This window comes from Neovison vison, chromosome 11 (genome assembly GCF_020171115.1).
Source record: "Neovison vison isolate M4711 chromosome 11, ASM_NN_V1, whole genome shotgun sequence".
NCBI classification, from domain to species: Eukaryota; Metazoa; Chordata; class Mammalia; order Carnivora; family Mustelidae; genus Neogale; species Neogale vison.
This window is the reverse complement of record NC_058101.1, coordinates 117,286,983-117,310,230: the sequence shown is the minus strand read 5'-3', so window position 1 is coordinate 117,310,230 and position 23,248 is coordinate 117,286,983. Positions and strand designations below refer to the sequence as shown.

The window sequence follows — 23,248 nt, the reverse complement described above, 5'->3', positions numbered from 1 at the left end:
CATGCAGGAAAAAAGAGGAATTGTATTGAGGGAATAGAAAAAAATAATAATAATCTGATTTTAAAATATATTGCATTTTCTAAAAATCTGAAGTACATGAAGATCTTTGAAAGTTATTTGACTTAAATAAATGTCCTTCTGTCCCAGCACCCATGTCTCAGAAAGAACCAAGAAAAAGGGACTGAGAAATCTGTTCTAGAGAACAAAGCAAAGGTCTGTGCTGAAGTGCAAGATATGATAAGATTGCCTGGGAAACCTAGAATTTGTAGTAGCTCTTGTGGTAGGGAATACATTTGGGAAGACAGAAAGATTGTTAAATGAAAAAATAAAAGAGCATCGATCATCCAAGAACTTGATCACAGGAGAGGAACTGACTCCACTGTGAAGAGATCCTATCAGCACTTCTGCACCGGCTAAATCCCATGCAGTAAACTGGGATGAATACAAGTATTGAACTCCAGTCAACAAATAGAGCTGGGAAAAGATAACATGAACTATTGAATTTGTTAAACAGGCATTTCAAGCTTTTACAGCCTTGGCAGGGACCCGATCCAAAGAATTCCAGAAAAAGAGATTCATATGCCAGTTGGCACTCAAGGATCTTTGTGTGATGATTAATAGCTGTTTCTTCCACTTAGGAGTACAATTTCCTCACCTGATTCCTCTTAAAACAATAAATTAAAAAATAATTATAGCTAAGAGCAAATGTAAAATTTTAAATCTGTACACACACACAATCACATTAGTTTTTGTCACTTAATATTTAAGGTATTTTCCCCCATTCCATTTTCTTTCAAATCATTCAGGAGAAAATTTCATTTTTCTTACTTCACATATATTATGTTTTCATAAAATGAGGAGAGAATTACTGAAGATTAGTAGGCAGAAAACTGAAGACTTTCACTTGATACTTCTATGTATTATTCTTTGTCCCTTTTAAGAACTTTCTTTTTTTCTCTGATAGTTTTGTTTTCTCTTCCATTTGTCAATGATTCTAAAGGGTTTTTTAAAATAATTCATAAAGATTTTTGACACTTTTTTTTTTTACATGGATGATTCCAGCTAAATGATGTTTCTGTCACACAGATGATTTCATGTAGAGTACTGTCTCAACCTCCTTTAAAGAATTCTCCATCAGATTTAAAGTCAATGGGTGATACCAAGTCTCGGCAAGTTGATCATTTCTATTAACATACATGATAGTGCTATCCTGCCAAATTATCTGTTAGTCTTTACTGAATTAACAATGACTGCATTCAAATTTTTTTCCAGCCCTTAAATACTATGTGCATTTTAAACATTTAATATATTTATTACAAACTAAATCATGAAAATTGTAGAATGTCCTATTTAATTAATTCATAGAGCTTTGCAAATGTCATTTGGCCAAATTTGTGGCACCATAAATCAAGGAATGTAAATATTTATTGTATTTTTTTGTTCTGTTGTATAAATATTATTTTCATATAATTAGAAAAATTGATGTTTTCTCATGTAATTGCTTATTAATTTTTGTTTCAAATGAAATACATATATTTTTCATATCTGAAATGTCTTCTAATCCTAAGTTAAAAAATAATTGACATCTCTATTAGAATGTTATTTCTGAGGGTGCCTGGGTGGCTCAGTTGGCTAAGTGTCCGACTCTCGATTTCTGGTCATAATCTCGGGGTTGTGAGATGGAGACCCGAACCTGCTCAGCATGGAGTCAGATTGAGATTCTCTTTCTCCCTCTCTCTCTACCCCTTCCCTACCTGTGCTCTACTCCCTCTGTCTCAAATAAATAAATAAAATCTTTAAAAAAAAAAAGAAAAAAAGAATGTCATTTCTGTAAAGCAGTTCTCCACTTTTTAAAAACATGGCTTGTTTTCTGAATGTTAAATATAAAACACTAGTAATGATATTCCTATATAGGAATTATATTAGGTAAGTTCTATAACATTTTCTTTTCTAAAAAATGATTTATTATTTAAATTATATGACGTTAAAATTCTAATTTTATTTCATAAACATTTTCCTTTCTTTACTGATTTTTATTAACACTATTTGATAAAGTATTTGTTCAATTTTTTTATTATTTCAAAAATGTTGCTTTACTTGAAAATTTTTGTTTCTAATCTTATTTCATGAAATTAATTTCATAAAGTTCTTTAACATTTTCCTCTTAATTTCAAATAAACTTTAATGGAAATTGATTGTCAATATGAAAAACAAATCTACTGATTTCAATTTTAAATGAAAAAAGTTTAGGGGTGCCTGGGTGGCTCAGTGGGTTAAAGCCTCTGCCTTTTGCTCAGGTCATGATCCCAGGGTCCTGGGATCAAGCCCTGCATCGGGCTCTCTGCTCGGCAGGGAGCCTGCTTCCCTCTCTCTCTCTACCTGCCTCTCTGCCTACTTGTGATCTCTGTCAAATAAAATAAAATTTAAAAAAAGAAAAAAGTTTAGAACATTATTTGAGTCAAAGTTTACATAGCATGTAAAAATCCACTAATTTTTATTGAAAATAAAATTGAATTGATTTTCATTTCAGAAATACACATTGTTTTATATTTAATTGATTTTTATATCAGTTTAATGTTTTCACATCAAAAGATGCTCCAGAATGATTTTTTTAAGAGAGAGAGAGAGGTAGAGGGAGGGGCAGAGGGAGAAGGAGAGAGAGAATCTTAAGCAGGCTCCATGCTCAGCGCAAAGCTAGATGCAAGGCTTCATCTCACGATCTTGACCTGAACTGAAATCAAGAGTTGGGTACTTACTGAGCCACCCAGGTAACCCTATTATTGATAAAATGTCTATGGTTTTTCTTTTTACAAAAAAATCACACTCATAAGAAGTACTTCTAAAATTTAAGCTTTTATCTCTTTTCCAGTGTTTTTAATAATTTATTATAAATTATTTAATTATGTTTATCAAAATTACCTCCTCCTTATATAGGCCCACTTCTCTTTGGAATGATAGAAGACTCAAGTTTGTCATTTATTAAAGTTTAAATAGATCATGTCTTTAACATATGTTTTTATTATCAACAGGCAAGTATGGATATTTAAAAGTCTATGAAGATCAAATTCTGGATTAAAACTTTAATATGAAAATATTTGGGATTTTCTGCCTTGTAACAATGAAACATTAGAATGAGAATTTTTCACAATTTTTTCTAAATCAGTACTTCTTAACTAAGGTCATACATCAAAAATCACTCGTAGAGTTTAAAATTATATGTATATAAAAAATAATAAAAATAAAAAATAAATAAATAAATAAAATTATATGTATATAATATAAAAAATATATAATAAAATATATAAATACATATACATATGTGTGTGTATATATATGTATATATATATATATATGCACATGCTCAGTTCCCAGAACAGATCTTTGGAATCAGAATCTCTGGGGGGGATAATGGAAAAGACAATGACACTTTCAGTGTTTCAGAACTTACAGGTGCTTTTGTTTCTCAACCGTGATGAAAAATCATTAAAGAAGAAGAAAAAAAAAAACAATGTGTTTAAAGTTGATAACAGATAGAAAAGGAAATTGGAATTGTAACTTGTTTGTTGCCACAAAACAATATAATTTTGTTGTTACTATAATCACACAATTCTTACTAACAAAGTACCCTCTGTCTACCATGTTATTGAAATGCCTTTAAATGCACCAACTTTTTTTGTTTTCCTATGATTTTTTGGTTTTGTTTTCCTGTGATTTGATGAAAAAGATAAGCAGTAAGAAAATGTAAACATCATTTGTTCATCCTGTTGATGAACATCACATGTTCCTTTTGCTATAAATCTTTGCTCATATCCTGAACCCTCTTCCACTACTAAGAGAACTAGGGAAGGCTGTGAGATAGGTAGTTGCTAGGGAAGATTTATTTTGATGCTTTATTCCGGTGATTCTCAAACTTCAGTGTGCATTGGAAACTTCAGAAGAGCTTGTTAAAACATGAATTACTGTCCCACTCCAGACTTTTTTATTTTTTAAAGATTTTATTTGTTTGTTTGGCAGAGAGAGACACAGTGAGAGAGGGAACACAAGCTCTGTCCCAGGACCCTGGGATCATGACCGGAGCCAAAGGCAGACAGTTAATGACTGAGCTACCCAGGCATTCCCAGACTTTTCTAAGTTAGAAGGTCTGAGATGGGGTCTAGAAGTTGTATTTTCAAAAGTTTGCAAGTGGTTAAAAAAAAAATACTACCCATAAAAGAAAAGTTTCCAGGTGATACTGATACTGCTGATATAGGAACACTGGTTTGAGAAACATCACTTCACTTTCTAGTTACTCTCTTCCGTATGCTTAGATTTTAGCGGCTAGAAAAATGCTTTCTACATCATCTAAAGAGGAAACTTGATAAAATCTATGCAATTATTTAATAGATGTATTTATATGAATTAGTTTGTATTTAGCTTAAAGAAACCTTATTACTAGGACCTAAGGGAAATTTAACACTTTTTGCCACTTTTGCAGCCCTAAAATAAGTATAATTTCCCCAAGCTGCAGATTGTTTTCTTCCAAATATATCAACAATTATATATGTTCTGTAATACAGTGGAGAGAAAAAAAAAGAAACAATATCAAAACAAAAACCTTGAAAATGAATGGAAATTCGTTAGTTTAGTTCAATGCCCTGAAGAAAAGCGATGCAAAATTCAATCTAACAACAGAGACTAACTCACATTAATACTAAATATATTATTCTTTCTATGGAGTAGAAATCCTTTAGTATTACTGTCACAGTCACATATGCCTTAGGGAGCTTAATTAACATGGGCTAGAGGGAAAGTTTCATTGGTTCATAATTTCACATGGGAAGAAGCACAGTTAGACACCAAATGCTTATTTTCTCAATAATGAATATGTTTATTTATTAAAAGTCAGCAAATTACAGGCCTACCTTACTTGATGTGTTCAATGTTTTTAATAATTTTCACTCTAAATTGTTTTCTCCGATGAAAAACTATATTTCCATCTAAATATTAACTTGATTCATGGGAAAGGGGAATCAATTCTTTTTTTTTTTTAAGATTTTATTTATTTATTTGACAGACAGAGATCACAAGTAGGCAGAGAGTCAGGCAGAGAGAGAGAGAGGAGGAAGCAGGCTTCCCGCTGAGCAGAGAGCCCGATGCAGGGCTCCATCCCAGGACCCTGGGATCATGACCTGAGCCGAAGGCAGAGGCTTTAACCCTCTGAGCCACCCAGGCGCCCCGGGGAATCAATTCTTTAACACAGTAGACTTATTTTATAAGAATTTCTAATTTTTCTGAAATTTCCCTGATTTTACCGGTTGATCCCCTTACGACTTGCCATGTAATAGTTTACTTTTACTGGTGGTCCTTGCGTTTTGAGTTTAGGTTTTTCCTAAAAATCTGGGAACAACCCATTTAATTAAGCAGATACTCTTTCAGTCAGGAACCTGTAGCTCCCTTATTTCCAAGGAGACACCAGCAGGAAATCGCATTGTTAAACAAGCAGGCTTTGTGGCAGTCCACTTACAGAGCCACGGTAGACTTCAACACAGCTGATTTTCAAGTCCCCTTGGTGATGCGGGTAGTCCATGTCCTCCAGTTTGCACAGCTGCCACATGCTACCATCCATTCTCGCCTAAAAGGGGGCCTGAATAATTTTATTTTTTCCAAACGGAATTAGAGTCCCGGACTTCCAACACAAGGTAGTAGCACATTGCCCTCCTGACTGGGACAGAGCAGCTCTTTCTGCAATCCCGGCAGACTGACATGCTTCTGGACAGGGAAAACGAATGGCAGCCACGTCCCTGAAGGACTGGAAGAAATGAGGCGGTCCCAAGGCTTAACTCTCTCTTCTCTTTTTGTGTTCTTCTAGCCCAGGAACAGCAGCACCTGATACACAGCAACCAGGCTGAGAGTCACACCGCTGTTGGCAGAGAGATCCCTGAGCAGCCGCAAGGGCAAGACTGCGGTGACCCAGGTCGCAGATTGTAATTGCTAACATCCCTAATCCAATTATCGTCGACACTATTTATAACAACTTCCAAACAGGAAAACACTTGACTGTCAAATGCTTGATGGGGACACATTCAGCATACCCTTCAATCCTTTTCTACTGGTGCACCCTGTTGGGAGAAACCTTGGAGGAGCTGAAGGTTCCCAGCCTTGAGGGATCATGTATGATTGTGAAGCTTTGTGTGCAAACACAGGAGATGATTAAAAATGCTGTTATCCTAGTTGTAAGGAAATCACAGGTTGCCACAGTAAGGTCAAGCTTTTGTCCTTCAAAAAGGGCAATCATGGAAGAATCTTGAGGTGGAAGGAATGACGTGATCCTTTGAAGGAGCTAAGAAGGCTCCCTTCCACTGACTGAGGAGAGATCTCTAAGGATGTGTGGATCACTGACTAGGGAAAAGAACTGTGGCTAAGAATCAACAAGAACTTCATGTTGATCCAAAGTTGGCAAGCCACATATTTTTCTCATCCTTCTAATTATAAGTATTTTACCATTTCTTTTAGGCCTGACTTTATTTCTTAGAAACATTTAGTCCTACTAAATGAGACACTCAAATTGAGAAATGGGACTTAGGGGGAATAAAGGTGAATATATCCTAGAAATTGTGCGGGTTTTTTTTTTTAAGGGATTGGAATTCCGTATACTCATAAAATAGTATAAAATCCTCCTTGAATTACTGACGTGCATGCAAAAAAGCAGGGGAAGTATCATTGCTATGTTAAATGATTCAGACTAAATCTGAATCTTTATCACTCATTAAAGAACACCTCAGTAAAGAATAAAATCTTCAGACTATAGATATGACTACACACATACATAGAGCCACACATATTTAATTCTGTAACATTGGATTTGAAAGCAGAAGATGAGGTATCAGCTCTGCATCCTCAAACCAGTTACCTTGGTTTTCTGTCCCTTAGTTTCTTCATCTCTTAAGAATGCAACAATAACACTTTAAAGTTTAAAAAAAAAAAAAAAGGACTAAAGATTCTGAGCAAAGTTAAAACATTTTAGAAATCTATTATAGGCTCTTTTTTAATTTTTTTTTAATTTTTTTATCTATTATAAATATATATGTGTCTTTTATATTTATATATCATTTATTTATATATTTATTATTTATTATGATATATTTATTATAATATTATAAATATGTACCTATATATTTATTATATTGTATGAACTATTATATAAATATATTATTATATATTATAAATTTTCACCCTTAATGTAAAATTCAGGCTGTCATTTGCTGAGTGCATATATAGTAGTCTATATTTTCAAATAGAGAGTACAAACATGATTTATTTGAAATACTTTTAAGCCTGTCATGATATTTGAATAATATATTTGAATAGTATTATATATATATATACATACACACATATTCTTTTCTTTTCCATGCAGCAGTGACACAAAAGATGACCGAGCAGATGAACTACCAGGCAATGAAACTGACCCTTCTTCAGAAGAAGATTGACAATATTTCTTCAGCTGTGAGTGATGTAAGAAACACATACTCCTCCCTAGAGGGGAAAATCAATGAAGATAAAAACAGAGAATTTCAATCTTTTCTAAAAGGTAAAAGTAAAGTAAAATATTCATTCAGTTAAGACAAAAGGTAAATGACTCATTTATCTTTTCTCATATCATTTTGGAATCTTCACTTTAGATTGAGTAGTATAAAAGTCCAAGACTATATTTTTGGAATAAGATATTTGTAAATTATTATTTGAAATATCTAATTTTTTCTGAATTGTCAAATCTTTTACTCAATGTTTCATCTGATTTATTTTCATTAAGTACTAGTTAAAGCTTAACTTGTATTTCTTTATAGTTAAAATGAGCTGTACTTAGTTTACTTCCATCGTGGTCTCCAGTTCAAGATAAAGATGAGTTAAGAAAGGATTATCAAGGGACACCTGGATGGCTTAGTTGGTTAAGGGGCTGCCTTTAGCTCAGGTCATGATCCCAGAGTCCGGGGATAGAGTCCTACATCCGGTTCCACATCGGCCACCTCGGCCTGCCTCTCCCTCTGCCTCTGCCTGCCTGTGTGCTCTCTCTCTCTCTCTGAAAAATAAATAAATAAAATCTTAAAAAAAAAGGGGGGGATTATCAAGGCACAAATATATGGTTGTCTCAATAATATTGATGAAGATACTGAGGATAAATCCAAAGTGTGCTGTTACCACAGAAATTATTTAGTTCATGGAGTATAATCAATAAAATATATCCTCAGACATCTCAGGTAACAGAAATAATAATTTCCTCATAAATATGAATCAGCTTTGCTCAACTTTTGTGCTCTTAAAACAGCAGGCTGTATTCCTTTCTGAAGGTTGTACTGGATAATCAATTTCCTGTTAATTCCAGTTGTGTCAAAATTCATTTTCTTGCAGTCGTGGGACTGTGGTCCTCTTTTCTTATAGCTATAAACTGAGGCTCTTTCACAGCTTCCTGAGGCCACTGCACTTCTTGGCTCATGGCCTTTTTCCTCCATCTTCGAAAACCAGCAACACTGTTGGGTCCTAATGGTAGGTCTCAAACCCAACTCTTCTACCTTTCTTTTCCTCTTTTAAGGACTCAGTGATTACATTGGACTGATCTGAATAATCTAGGATAATTTCCTCCTCTCAGAGTATTTAACCTTAATCACATCTGCCAAGGTCCTTTTGCCAGGAGGGTAACATATTCACAGGTTCAGGAAATTAGGGTGTGTATCTTGAGTGGAGCAGCGTTATTCTACCTACCACAGGGATCTGTAGATAGTGAGCAATTGCTGTGGTAGTGTTATATACAGGGTACCATGGGACCACCTGATGGTTTCAACAAATCCAATCTAAGGGTGCCAACAAATCCAATCTAAGGACTTCTTTCTACAAAAAGAAGCCATCTCAACTAATAAGCTATAGATCAGGAGGAATTAATTACGCAAATGGTTTCAAGGAGGGCATGGATTTTCTAGGCAGGTAATTTGGTCACTAGGAATAGCTCAGTTCTCTGGGTTAATTGCATGTTTCCCAATTTTAGGATTAGTGATCCCTTTCACTTTGTTTTACACATAAAAATACACTTATTGTATAATCTCATATCTATCACATTATTTTTTTCTTTATTTTTCACCTGTGGTTCACAGGTAAAAGATAAGGTAGACATTTTGTATCATCTACCAGTATGGCAGCAACCATGATTTTTTTTTTTTAATTATGTAGATAATTGGTATTGTTAAGCTCCTAAAGGAAAGACCCTGCCCTACACTTCTGGCATGTCCCTATGACCAAACTTACCAATGGCAAGCATGAGAAAGGAATATATTTTCCCTGAAGTGATAACATGAGAAAGAAGTCAAATAGAACAGTATATAATTGACTATAACCACCATAATGAAATTTGTTTAGCAAAATTCGGTTATCATTACCAAAGAGAATTAGAATTAGACCTGTCAACAGCTTTTTGTGAAGCTACTAACAAAGATTCTGGCAGTGACACAGGAAAAAAGCATACACTCATAACAGCAACAACAACAAAATTCTCCCCTCAGTGTGAGGTGTTAGTTGTGTGCTAAGCATAATCAATTATGAAAACTAGAGAGCTCGTAGTTAATGAACGTTCATTCAGGAAACAAAAACTAAACTCACTCCACAGTACTGTACTTGCCTAACAAAACCACAGCCCCTTCTCTTGCTTACTCTACCTCCCAGTTCCATAAGAGATACCTGAATGTTATGCATAGGCCATACAGATATTGACATAAAGCACTTTGATATGTTTTTGCAAAATCAGATCTTGCACAATTTTTTAGCAACAAATTATAGAAATGTTATGTGAAAAACTCCTTTTCCAGAAACAATAATCTGTTTTTAAAGCTAATAGTCTGTTTGATTTCTTTTCAGACATGGCTGTGATTTTATCCCATACCCAGTGTATTTTTCCATTAAAGATTTAAAATATGATAGGGGCACCTGGGTGGCTCAGTGGGTTAAGCCTCTGCCTTCAACTCAGGTCATGATCTCAGGGTCCTGGGATCAAGCCCCGCATCGGGCTCTCTGCTCAGCGGGGAACCTGCTTCCCCCCTCTCTCTGCCTGCTGCTCTGCCTACTTGTGATCTCTCTCTCTCTGACAAATAAATAAATAAAATATTTAAAAAATTTAAAATATGATCACTGAAGCACCTCCTAATTTTATTTTCACTATTTACTTTTTTCCTAGTTACTTTGATTAACGACTCTGAAATAAATTTTACTTATTTATAGTGTTTTTACCTGTCATTCTTATTCTCACTTTCATTTTTTTAAAGATTTTATTTATTTGTTAGAGATCACAAGTAGATGGAGAGGCAGGCAGAGAGAGAGAGGGGGAAGCAGGCTCCCCGCTGAGCAGAGATCCCAATGTGGGGCTCCATCCCAGGACCCTGAGATCATGACCTGAGCCAAAGGCATAGGCTTAAACCACTGAGCCACCCAGGCACCCCTTATTCTCACTTTCAGGTCATAGTGTTTTTTCTTTAAAAATTTTATTTATTTGGGCGTCTGGGTTTGACTCAGGTCAAGATCCCAAAGTCCCACGATCGAGTCCCACATCAGGATCCCAGCTCCACAGGGAGTCTGCTTCTTCCTCTAAGCTTCTCCCCTCTCATGCTCGCTCTCACTCTCTTTCTCAAATAAATAAATAAAATCTTAAAGAAATAAAAATAAAAATTTTATTTATTTATTTATTTATAACATGCTTGCTCATGCAAAATTGGGGGGGTGAGGGACAGAAGGAGAGAGAGAGAGAGAGAGAGAGAATTTCAAGCAGACTCTGTACTGACCACGAAGCCCAATACTGGGCCAATCTCATGACCCTCAGATCCTAACCCCAGCCAAAACTAAGAGACACTTAACTTCATGAGCCACCCAGGTGCCCCAGATCACATTTTTTTGTTGGATGAATTTAAACAGCTATTTTTGTTGCCACAATGAATTAATTCAATTATGCTTAAGTTTTAGTTTACCTTTTCAATCTTGAAAAACATTTTAAGACCAAAATTATATAAATTCCAAGAAGGTCTGATCCCTAACCTTAAATATTTTATTGTATTTCATCAAGTTGTCATGAAAATTTAAGACAATTTTAACTAACAGGAAATGACTAAATGATCTTGTGGGAAGTGCAATAAAAAAAAAGAAATTTGCTATTGAGTAGCACCTTATACCCAGTGAAGCTAACATATTCTATTTTTAAGTATTCGAAATCTAGTTTTCCAAATTTTACTTTCTGTGTAACATATAAAATACACTCGGTGAAGATTCGTTGTGCAAATGAGTAACCAGTTAAATGCTAAGTAAAATTTAGAAAATAAAAATACTTTAAAAACCTGCAGTGTAATTATTCTTGGTATCACATATAAAAGCTAGGACTATTTCAGTATAATTTATCTTAATTGTGACTGCTTAAACTTTCTAATTAATGTAGCCTTTTTTTAGTATTTTGGTGGAGTGTCATTATTTTTCCCATACTTAACATTTCTACTATTATTTTTTCCATTATATACAGATTGATTTTCACTTACTTATATTATTTGGCCTGTTAAATATATTTCAGTCTTCACTATGCTTAGAAATGTAAAATATATATATATTTTTTTTTACTCTGGAAATACTGTTCCCTCAAGATCAATCAGCAGTATTGAACTATAGAGTATAAGATTTCCAGGGAAATCTTTATTCATGTAAACAATATTTACAGCTTTGTCTTTGTACCAGATTAATATCAAGATGCTCAAGCAGTACATCATTCTATTTGCTATAATTGATCTTTCACATACTTTTTATGTAAATCTCTCATGGGTCTCAGATACTCTTTAAAACGTGCTTATGAAATAGAGACATGTAGAAACTATATATTTTTATTCTACAATGATCTTTCTTAATAAGTCTTATGATAGCCATAAGTCATTTCACAGTTGTGCAGACCTTCCTGTTCAAAATGCTTTGTAGGACATTGGCCATGTTTTACATTACAGTCATTAGTTACCATTTGGATTTGAGTGGAAATATCTTCCATTCATAGACGCTTCATAGCTATGTACTATAAATACACCTCATTTTCTCCCATTTTCTGTTTTTGCATGTAACAGGTTTGGTATGTTGTTTTTTTCCATTTTTAAATATTAATTTCCTCTTCTGAATAGCTCTGAGTCTTGAGTTCTTCTGGATCCTTTTCCTTTTTTTTTTTTTAATACTACTTTTAGAACTGTCCATAATTCTGACTTTTGATCAGTCCATGCTTTCTAATACTGGAAATACTAATATATGTTTCATTAGCAGCAAGTTTCCTCTTATTTTTATAAAGAATTAATGTCATATTATGTTAACCAATATATATCTTGAATTCTTATTTTCATTTGTCTTTGTTTTGTGATCCCCAAACCTCTCATTATTATTTTATTGTTGATATAAACTATTGTCGAATCTTGTGACTATTACTTCATAATTTTCCTTATTTGGGAATTTCATTAAATTTCTTCTCTGCAGTCAATTTATTCATTTTTATGAGCTCAAAGCACAAGCCCTGAAACCTAATTACTAGCAGCCTAATAGCATAGTCATGAGATAACACCAGGTATTATTTACTGAGCCAGAGAACCCAAAGCCATTTATTTTCATACCAGAATAAGACTAGGTTTAGAATCATAACATATGAGGATCTATTAACTGAAATCAGTGGCAGTTCCTTCTTGTCTTTTGTTTATGACTGTGATATGTTCTGCACCACAATTGATTTCTCTCCTCAGACTTACCAGTTAAGAAGGCCTTCACCTTCTACGAACTATAGTAATTTTTGGAATTTCATAAGTAAGTGTAGTGAAGAAATATTTTTATTATTACATGTTAGTAGTGATTAGCTCAAATTTTTTATCTTTTTAGAGATATCTGAAGTTTACCTAATTAAAATCATATATCATTTATTGTTGTTTAATATTTTTTCTCTAGGCCTAAAATCCAAAAGCATTAATGATCTGGTAAAGAACATAGTAAGAGAGCAATTTAAAATATTTCAAAATGACATGCAAGAGACAATAGCACAGCTCTTTAAGACTGTATCAAGCTTATCAGAGGACCTTGAAAACACCAGACAAATAATTCGACAGGTTAATGAATCTGTGGTTTTAATAGCAGTCCAGCAAAAGTCTGTTTTAATGCAAGAAAACAGGCCCACTTTGACTGATGTACTAGATCTAAAAAATCGCATTGTGAATATAAGGCAAGAAATTACTGTCACTTGTGAGAAGCCTATTAAAGAACTAGAAGCAAAGCAAGCTCACTTAGAAGGTGCTTTAGAACAGGAATATTCACGGAGCATTTTGTATTATGAATCCCTCAACAAGACTCTGTCTAAAATGAAGGAAGTACACGAGCAGCTTTTATCAATGGAACAAGTATCAGATCAGAAGGGAGTTCCAACTGCTGAGTCAGTTCACAGTAATGTCACTGAGTACATGTCTGCTCTACAAGAGAACATAAAGAAGCAGAGTTTGATGATGCTGCACATGTTTGATGATTTGCACATCCAAGACAGCAAGATTAACAATCTCACCATTGCTTTGGAGATGGAGAAGGAGTCTATTAGGGGTGAATGTGAAGACATGTTATCTAAGTGCAGAAATGATTTTAAATTTCAAATTAAGGACACAGAAGAGAATTTACAAGTTTTAAACCAAACACTGGCTGAAGTCCTCTTTCCAATGGACAATAAGATGGATAAAATGAATGAGCAGCTAAATGATTTGACTTATGATATGGAGATCCTTCAACCCTTGCTTGAGCGGGCAACACCTTTTAGAGAGACAGTGGTGCAAGAACCACCAAAGGAAGCAATAGCTACAAGGAAGAAAGTGGAAAACCTGATAAGTGCTGTCAACAGTCTAAATATTCTTATCAAAGAACTTTCAAAAAGACACAACTCACTTAGGAATGAAGTACAGAGTCGTAGTGATGCCTTGGACAGGCGTATCAGTGAATATGCCTCAGAAATGGAAGATGGCCTAAATAAGACAATGATTATTATAAATAATGCCATTGATTTCATTCAGGATAACTACATGCTAAAAGAGGCTTTAAATTCAATAAAGTATAATCCCGAAGTCCATCATCAATGTACCCAAAATATGGAAACTATTTTGACATTTATTTCTCAATTCCAACACTTGAATGATTCCATTCAGATGTTGGTCAATGATGATCAGAGATACAACTTTGTTTTGCAAGTTGCCAAGATCCTTGCAAATATGCCTAAGGAGGAAAACCTAAGTCAGTCCAGCTTTCAAAAGATTTATCAAATGTTCAATGAAACCACCTCCCAAGTGATAAAATACCAGCAAAATATGAGTCATTTGGAGGAAAAAATGCTTTCAGCCACAAATATTTCCAAAAATTTTGAAACTAGGTTGCAAGGTATTGAGACTAAAGTGGCCAAGACACTCATACCTTATTATGTTTCACTTAAAAAAGGCAGTGTGACCACAAATGAAAGAGACCAGGCTCTTCAACTGCAGGTACTGACTTCCAGATTTAAGGCGTTGGAAGCAAAATCCATCCACCTCTCGGTTCACCTCACTGCACTTAACAAAACTCTGTCTGAAGTCTTACTCATGTGTCATAATGCTTCTACACGTATCTCAGAACTGAATGCAAGCATACCTAAGCGGATAGAAACTTCCCAACCTGATCTTCAGCTTCTTCAGAAAGGCCTGACAGAATTTGTGGAATCGGTAATTGAAATAAAATCTCAAATCGCCATATCTAATTTAACTTGGTATATAAATCAAACACTGTCTGGTAGTCTTGCCAATGTTGCCAAGTCTCAGAAGCAAATAAAACCAGTGCTGAAGAAACCCAGTTCACTTAAAAAACCAACAGTGAATCTGACCACTGTCCTGATAGGCCGGTCCCAAAGAAACACAGACAACCTTCTAGTTCCTGGTAAGCTATTGCTAAAATAATAACATTTAATCTCTCTTTTCATTTAAAAGATGTTTAGTAGATCTGTGGGGTTTATCAATACCATAAGAAATAAAAGGCACTTTCTTGAACTTGAGTGAATAGTTAAGTAATTCAAAGATCACTGATATACCATTTGAAACTGATTCCATTCTATGTAAATCAGGCATTAATTGTTTATCATGTAAATATTTGTCCTACATGTTTTTTTCTGACAAGACACCTGTAATACAATCAGATTTCTCCCTGTAGAACATTTTTGCTTTTATGTATAATTAAGGAAAACTATTAGATAATGAGCTTCTGAATGAAAATGACCGGACTGAGTCTTACTCATTTTGGCATTATCTGACAAAATGTCCGGTATACTATAGGAACTCAGGAAATATCTGTTGAATGACTGAATGAATGGGTGCATACGTGAGCAGGAATTTGATTTGGGTAGGTCACAGCAAGCTACAAATGCCAAACTAAGTGTCTTAGTCCATTTGGGCCACAATAACAAAATACCAAAGACTGGAGGAGCCCCAAATAACAGAAATGTATTTCTCGCAGTTTTGGGGGCTAGAAAGTCCAAGATCGCTGTGTCAGCATGGTTACACTCTGGTGAGGGCCCTCTTCCTGGGCCACAACTGGTGACTTCTTGCTGTGTTGTGAGCCATCTCTCTGGGTATCTCTTAAAAGAACACTGATCCTGTTCATGAGGGCTCCATGTCCCAAAGGCCCCACCTCCTAATATCACCAACTTTGGGGTTAGAATTTCAACATATAAATTTTGGGTGGACACATGTAGATTATAACACTAAGTCCTTTAGACACAGTTTTGTAAGAACGGTCTTTGAAAATTTGGAGGAGAGGGTTGGGTATGGGAAGAAACGTATCTCAGAGGCATGAAGCTAGCAGTAGTATAGAGCAAGACCGAAAAGAATGAAATTAGAGATACCAGTTAGGACAGTATTAACAGAGTGGTAAGAGCCAGATCTGAGGAAGAGGAAGTTGAAGCAGAGGGGACAAATGTGAAACTTGTTGTGAAGGTAAAATTAACAGAAACAGCAGGAGAGTGGAAAAACATGATCCAAGGAACAACAAATTAGGATTTTTGGGTAATAGGTGTTTCGGGGATTTCTCTGTAACTTTACGCAAGTCCACCTCTCTGGGTCTCTGTTTCTTCCTTTTCAGTGATGGGATTGGGGTAGGTATTTTGCTGAGCTCATTAGTAGGAATATGTGCAGAGCACATTACTGTATAAAAAACGTGAACTGTTCACAGCCTGAATGCATGGCACCTGGGAGGGAGAAGACCTAGAATACTCTGAAGTTTTGAATTTGGGAAATGATAGGGTAGCAGGATAATTAATAGATGTTGTAAACACCAGAAGAGAGGCATAAATCTGGGAGGAAGGAAGAATTCAATGCAGTGCTTATAAACATACAGAAGTCTCTCACGAAAGAAGTGTCTCATGAATGTGTTTGGACTTTTCACAATGAGAAGAATAGCTGCTGATTCTGACTAAAAGAAATGGCAGTGTTCCTCTCATAAGAGTCTGCTATTAAGTTATATGCGCAACCGGATGAGTTTTTTATTTTATTGCTTTCTAATTACAGAAGAGTGATCACTGTCCTGACATAATATGACTCCATCTTTAGTCTCTGAATGTTTTGATAACGTTAAAAATCACAGAATAATACAAAGCTGAATTGCTTCTTGACTACTTAAATTACTGTATTTATTTATGGCTTCCTTGCAATTCGTCTGACCCAGGAAGACCAATCTTTTCATGTGGAATCACAGAACAAACAATTCAGACGTACATGTTTCCTAGAGAAAGACGGTAGTAGTTCGATAGGAGATGTTCTTACACTAATTCAGGAAAAATGATAAGCTGTTCTTTTTCCATTTTATCTCAATCCTTGGTCTTCTGTGGACATTGCAAATGAGTTTCAGTTAAGCTCTACTCCAGCACATGTGGTCATACACCAGGCAAACCATGTTATTTCTTTTTTTTCTTAAACCAAAAAAAATGCCTGGACCTATATAGTAAATATAAAATTTAAATAGCTTCAAAATTAATTGAGGTAAAAGGTTTAATACACATAAGAACTTATAAATTTTTATAGTATAAAGAATGCCTGTTAGTTTATAAAAATTGTATTTAGATATTTATATAGCAGGTGACTCAATATTGAACTTAATGGGCTAATAATTAACTTAGTTCTCATTCTCTTTTTTCCAATGATGTCTTGATAAACTTGTTTCCTGTTCCTTTATTTACTGGAAGTAGAATTTTTTTATAGACCTGTCTACAAAAATTAGTAATTAATTACACTTTATGTAATTAAATTATTTATACTTTATAAATTAAATAATTACACTTTAGGTAAGACCAGCAGCATAATGTGTAGGACCCTTTAGTAGTTGTGTAGATATGCATACTTATTAAGCCAGCTTCGATGGGCCATAAAACCGATGGCATTCATTGGACATCTGAGCTGGTGAAGTCTGTGCATGGTGATAAAACCAGTGGACTCTTGTAACAACAAACCAGCTGTGGCAGCTGTGGGGCACCTGTGTGGGTCAATCAGTTAAGCCCCTGACTCTTGGTTTCTGCTCAGGTCATGATCTCAGAATGGTGAGATCAAGCCCCTTTGGGCTCCATGCTGGGCACGGAGACTGTTTAAGTTTCTTTCTCTCCCTCTCCTTCTACCTCTCCCCCTGCTTGTGCTCACTGTCTTTCTTTCTCTCTCAGAAAAAGAAAAAGAAAAAGAAAAAGAAAAAAGTAAAGAATAAACTAATTGCAATTAACCACTTGTTTGATACCCTGTTTCATACCAAGGGTGGGACACACTGGCACACTGCCTAAAATTTGGTTGTTTCCTTTGACCTTTACTATTATATTATAAATAACCATGTAGCCAGATTAACATCAGAAGATAATTTATTGTCATCTTATGAACCTCACAATAATGTTATTCAGATTAGAGTCACTATCATTTGCAGAATAATAAGTGCCATTAATAGAATGAAAAATCCTATGAATTTAGTTTTTAAAACTTAATTTTAATACTGATAACTTCCTTTTAAGCCTAATAGTAATATTATAATAACATAACATTGGATACTACTTATTAATAACTATATCACAGGTGCTATACAAATTATACTATATATGTTAGCTCACTTAACAATACTTAGGAAGTAGTTGTCATTATTGTTATTTTGAAGATAAGTAAACTAACCCTCGGAGAGATGAACTGACCTCTTCTGCTTAAGGTCGTGCAACTAGCTGGTAATAGAGCCTGACTCCTGGTCTGTTGGACCCAGGACTCAGTCCTCAACCCCTCTACTCAAAGAGATTGTGGAGTACGTTCACCTGCCTTTCTCTTCCTTTTGCTTCTGTTCAGGGCATCAGATCTGAGTTTGGCTGTATCTGAATATTCCAGATGGCCAGAATCAGTACTCTGAAGGAGTTTTCCTTCTTGAGGATCCAAATACTGCCATTCATTTCTGTATGGTAAAGGTGCTCCTTTTCAGTTTGGATTTTTCTGTGATATGACTGATGGGCAGTTGTCATTGGAAGTGACCATCAATTATTCACAACATCTTTCCTTGACTAATGTGGTGGAAGGGCAAGATGCAGGGTCCTATCCCTCTCACTTCTTGTGAGGCGGCCCCACATTCAGTTATGTTAATTATGATTCCTGCTAGGCCAGTGCTGATAAGCTATTCCAGTTGAATCACTAAATATTTGATTTGTGTCTAAATAATATTCCCATAGACACCAAGAAGGTTTTATTTCATCTTTGAAGATTTGTTTGTACAGCAATTGGCAGACTTGTCCCTGCAGGAGGGTTTGGCTGCTTGCCTCCTAAGAGGAACTCAGTCCTGTGGTAACACATCCATATTGACGACAACATCACGGAGGACAGGCACCTGATGCTCGAGACCACTGACTTTTTATTGCAACACTATTCCCAATGTTTGCCAGGTATACTTAACTCTCATAATAAACCTCTTTTATTCATAATTACTCCTTTAACAATTCCTCTTAAGAAAGATTACCTTCCACAGAAGATTTGGTAGTGTACCAAATACAACTTTTTAAAATTATCATCACTGAAGATATAAGCGATTTAACAGAGAAAAAATAAGAACCTGGATATTTCACTGTTTTGTTCTGTTTTAAACCCACTTTTAATTTTTGTGACTCTGCATGATGACTAAGGAGCACTGATTTTGGAGTCAGGAAACGAACATTCAGGTCTTGCCTGGCAATGTTTTTTGTTTGTAACAAGTCATTCATTTTCCTAAAATGTGCTTTCCTCATTTGTAAAATACAGAATAATATAACCACCTCAAAAGTTTATTTTGAGGATCGTGAACTAACTTGTAAATAGTATATTATTAAATTAGTTATAATTATATGATGCTTGTTTTTAGCTATAACCAACATTTATGGGTTTTCTCTAATATTTTCACTTAATATTTGATATATATTACATATACATATACATATATCAGCATAATTTACAGACTTAGGTATTCCATCATCCCCTATCTTTACTTTATAAAGTCATTGCATTTTAAATTCAACATATGTCCATAACTTATGCCTATCATATAATAATAACTCAAAAAGAATAACATTGTGCTTAGCTGCACAAAAATGAATGTGTATCAATAAACACTGAAAAATATCTGCAAAGATTTTAATAATGGTCTTTTCCAAGGTATTTTCTACTCTTTAGATGTCTTCCCATATTATTAAAAAAATAACATTTTCTAGATAACTTGAGGTATCAATAAGTTGACTTCTCTCCAAAATGGTTAACTAAAAGCTGATTAAATTTTGAAGGATAACTGCATGCATTTAGAATTTATGGTGTGTTTTATAGGGTCTCCAAAACCACATACAAGTTCGGTGATCTGTTAGCATCAACTCCTGGAACTCAGAACAGAGTGATGCACATAGCTGAAGTTTATTATGGTGTAAAGATACATGGTAGGATCAGTGGGAGGAAATGATACAGGCCGAGTCTGGAGAAATCCATGTGCAAACTTCCTTATGCTCACTCTGTCCTGGAATGGGACATGCTTGTGTGTGCTCTTTTCTCTAATCACAAATAAACACACACACACACACACACACACACATACATAGACACACACATGCAAATGTGCAATATTTCTGTCAAAGGAAGTCCATCAAATAGCACCCAAGGGTTTTACTGGGGCTTGTCTTAGTCAGTTCAGACTAATATAACAAAGTACCATAGATTGGATCACTTATAAACTATAGAAATTTATTTCTCACAGTTTTGGAGGCTGGAAGTCTCACATCAGGCCATCATCATTGGAATCTGGTGAGAACCCTCTTGCAGGTTGTAGACTGCCAACTCCTTGTATTCTCATGTGGCAGAAAGGGATATAGTGAGAGACCTCTCTGGAGTCTGTTGAAAAAGGCACTACTCCCATTTGTGAGGACTCCACCCTCATAACCTAGTCACCCCTCCAAGTCCCTACCTACCAATATTATAAGATTGGGGGTCAGGATTTTAACATATGAATTTTGAGTGGACACAAATATTCAGTCCATAACAGGACTGATCACATAGGCACCCTCTGCCTAGTCCATACCGAAATTCTGGACTATCAGAAAGAAGTCAGATGTTCAGCCTAAACATATTGTTTGTACAAAGAGTCTGGGCACAGTGGATGACACATACAGTTAGGAAATGGCAAGAAGCCAAGAGCCCAGATGTGGGCTAAGGGAAAAACCTGGCAGGCAGCCCTTTCTAAAGATAGCAGTCTCAGGCCTGCTTAATGAATTCCTTTCTGCTCATGATTTTAAAGGTATTCTTTGTGTCACAATTGATTAGCAAGCCTACCCACTGGGGATAGTCTCCCTAGTTGTTGTCAATAAAACCAGTGTTGAAGAGAATATTAAGTGAACTATTTTCATTTATGGTTCCCTGGGAGAAGATACGACTCTCCAGCTTTCTGCGTAATTCTCCTTCCAATGGAAGGATGACAGTTGAGGAGAGGATGCTGACAAAATTGAGAGCCACTTCCTGCACCTTGTCGTGCAGTAAAATGGCTGTGATGTCTTAGGTGAGCAGGCAGGAGCCATGTGTTTGATTCCTGCATAGGAACCAAAATTTATAACACATGGTCTGACAAAAAAAGGAAATAGGACAGAATACCAGGTCCCATTTACACAGACACTGCACATGTTTGGGTTCTTTCTCCATCTAGAATCAAAGGAGCTCTTTCTCAACGATGGACTATTTCTTTGGCATCTGAGAGTTGAAACCAAATTTGATTATTAACTGATCTATAATTAAATACAACAAATAGATGTCCTTCTACTGGTCATCAAAAACACTGTGAATTCAAAATTGCCCATGTGGTATTATTTTGTGTCATATTAATTATCAAACATGAAAAGGAAAGTGTAGGGATTATTAAATCACATATAGTGAACTTACTGCACAGTGGTCTGAGTTGCATCTTGACAAAAAAACTGAAGGATAAAAATAATAGCTGTACCAAATTTTTACTGAACATGAAGTTTGAGAAACATGCTTTAAGGTTTTAGTTGCCAATTTTAGTATACCCAGCTTAAAGTGACTCTGAAAAGAAATAATACATATTTTATTATAAGTTTAATTAAAACTATTCAACTAACATTTTGTTGTATCTATAGTTTTCTTTTGCCTTTTCCTAATGAGTAATGATTTGTACAGATTTTAATACGTTTGTCATTTTTTAAATATGCTTTTGATTAAAGGTTATGACTTTTAAGAAAAAGGTGAATAGAGTTGATAATATCAAATAAAAACATTTGATTTCCTGGGTCATGACTTAAGATAAATAAATGATAATTTAATGACAAAGGTTAGAGTAAATCTTCTGGGACAGGGATAATACATTTGGTAAGGATTGCTGATATGATTAAATGAGCTTTAAAATTATATTTAAAGGACTGAGTAAAAAAGATCTCAAAAACAGTATCAAGAGCAACAGATATGACTTATAAAGAACAAAAATAAAAACACTATGAAGGAAAAGTAGTAAAGACAGTTAAAAACAATATTTCCATCCACCCATCCATACACCAATGGACAAAATATGAGTACTTAGAACAAGGAGTTTGGAAATGTCATATAAACAAATAAATATCCACATTTTTTTAAGTTGTTGGAAAGGAATATATAGAGTATTTTTAGAACAACAGAGGGATAAACCTTATTTGATAGGAACAATTTTGATAAACGGGGACACAGCATAGTGCTGAAAGTTAATGTGTCCATAAGTGGAAGGAATCATTTTAGAGAGCATTGGAATTGGGATGAAAAATAAAGTCGTAATGTTGTGTGGACATGTTACCTTGAGCAAAGTTGTGTAGTAGATTTGTACATAATGTGTTTCTCTGTGTAGGACAAACTGGCCCAAAGGCAATGCTAGGTTTCCTCAGTAATCTGTTGGAAACTCCATTCTGCTCCAAGCAGAAATCTGCCCTCTGCAATGTTATTGTTAAAATAAAGAAGAAAAAAATAAGATTTTTTAATAATTTTTTATTTTTTTAATAAACATATTTTTTTTATCCCCAGGGGAAAAAAAATAAGATCTTAATGATGAAATATGACTAAACAATGAAAATACCAAATAAAATTGAAAATACATGTAAAACACACATAAAAATAAGAACGAAGGAGAAAACATCAATATAATATGCTGCTTTATTTTATCCATTGAATATCTATTGAGTAAGTGTTGAATGAGCCCTGAGAAAGATTGAGTAGACAGAGTGGTAAATTCAACACACTTCCTCTTCTTACGGACCTCATACATTACACAAATAATTATAATAAAGAATGGGAAATATTAGCAAAGGCAGAGTGCTTTTGAAAATGTAGGAAGCTCTCCAATCAGTTCAAATTTAACATGAACATTTATGAAATATAGAAGTAGGATTAATAGGAAGGTGTAACTTGAGCATATATTAGGGTCCAGAAAGAACAGACCAGAACGAATTGAAGCTTATGAAACATTCCAAGATAATGGCAAAAAAAATTTTAGTCAGGGAAATGAATATTGAAGGATTAGTTATGCCATTTGCACAAGATAGTAGAATGTCGAGTTAGCAGAACTGTTCAACTAATTGCACCGACCTCTACCAAAAAAAATAAATGGACTGGAAAGAGTTTAAGAATTCCTTAAGCCCAAGGTAGGGGAGAAGCTATGAAAAGTTTGCTTGAGATGATTCCTTGCTTGAGAT

At 34.8% G+C, this 23,248-nt stretch overlaps 1 protein-coding gene across 1 annotated transcript in view; it reads left to right on the top strand.

The window, feature by feature from the left end:
• Nucleotides 1-23,248, top strand: part of MMRN1 (multimerin 1) — a 57,692-nt gene that overhangs the window by 28,348 nt on the left and 6,096 nt on the right. The window contains exons 4-6 of the mRNA XM_044224497.1: nt 5,849-5,953; nt 7,397-7,570; nt 12,964-14,952. Of these exons, the coding sequence (XP_044080432.1) occupies nt 5,849-5,953; nt 7,397-7,570; nt 12,964-14,952 (2,268 nt within the window). The remainder of the gene's footprint in view (nt 1-5,848; nt 5,954-7,396; nt 7,571-12,963; nt 14,953-23,248) is intronic.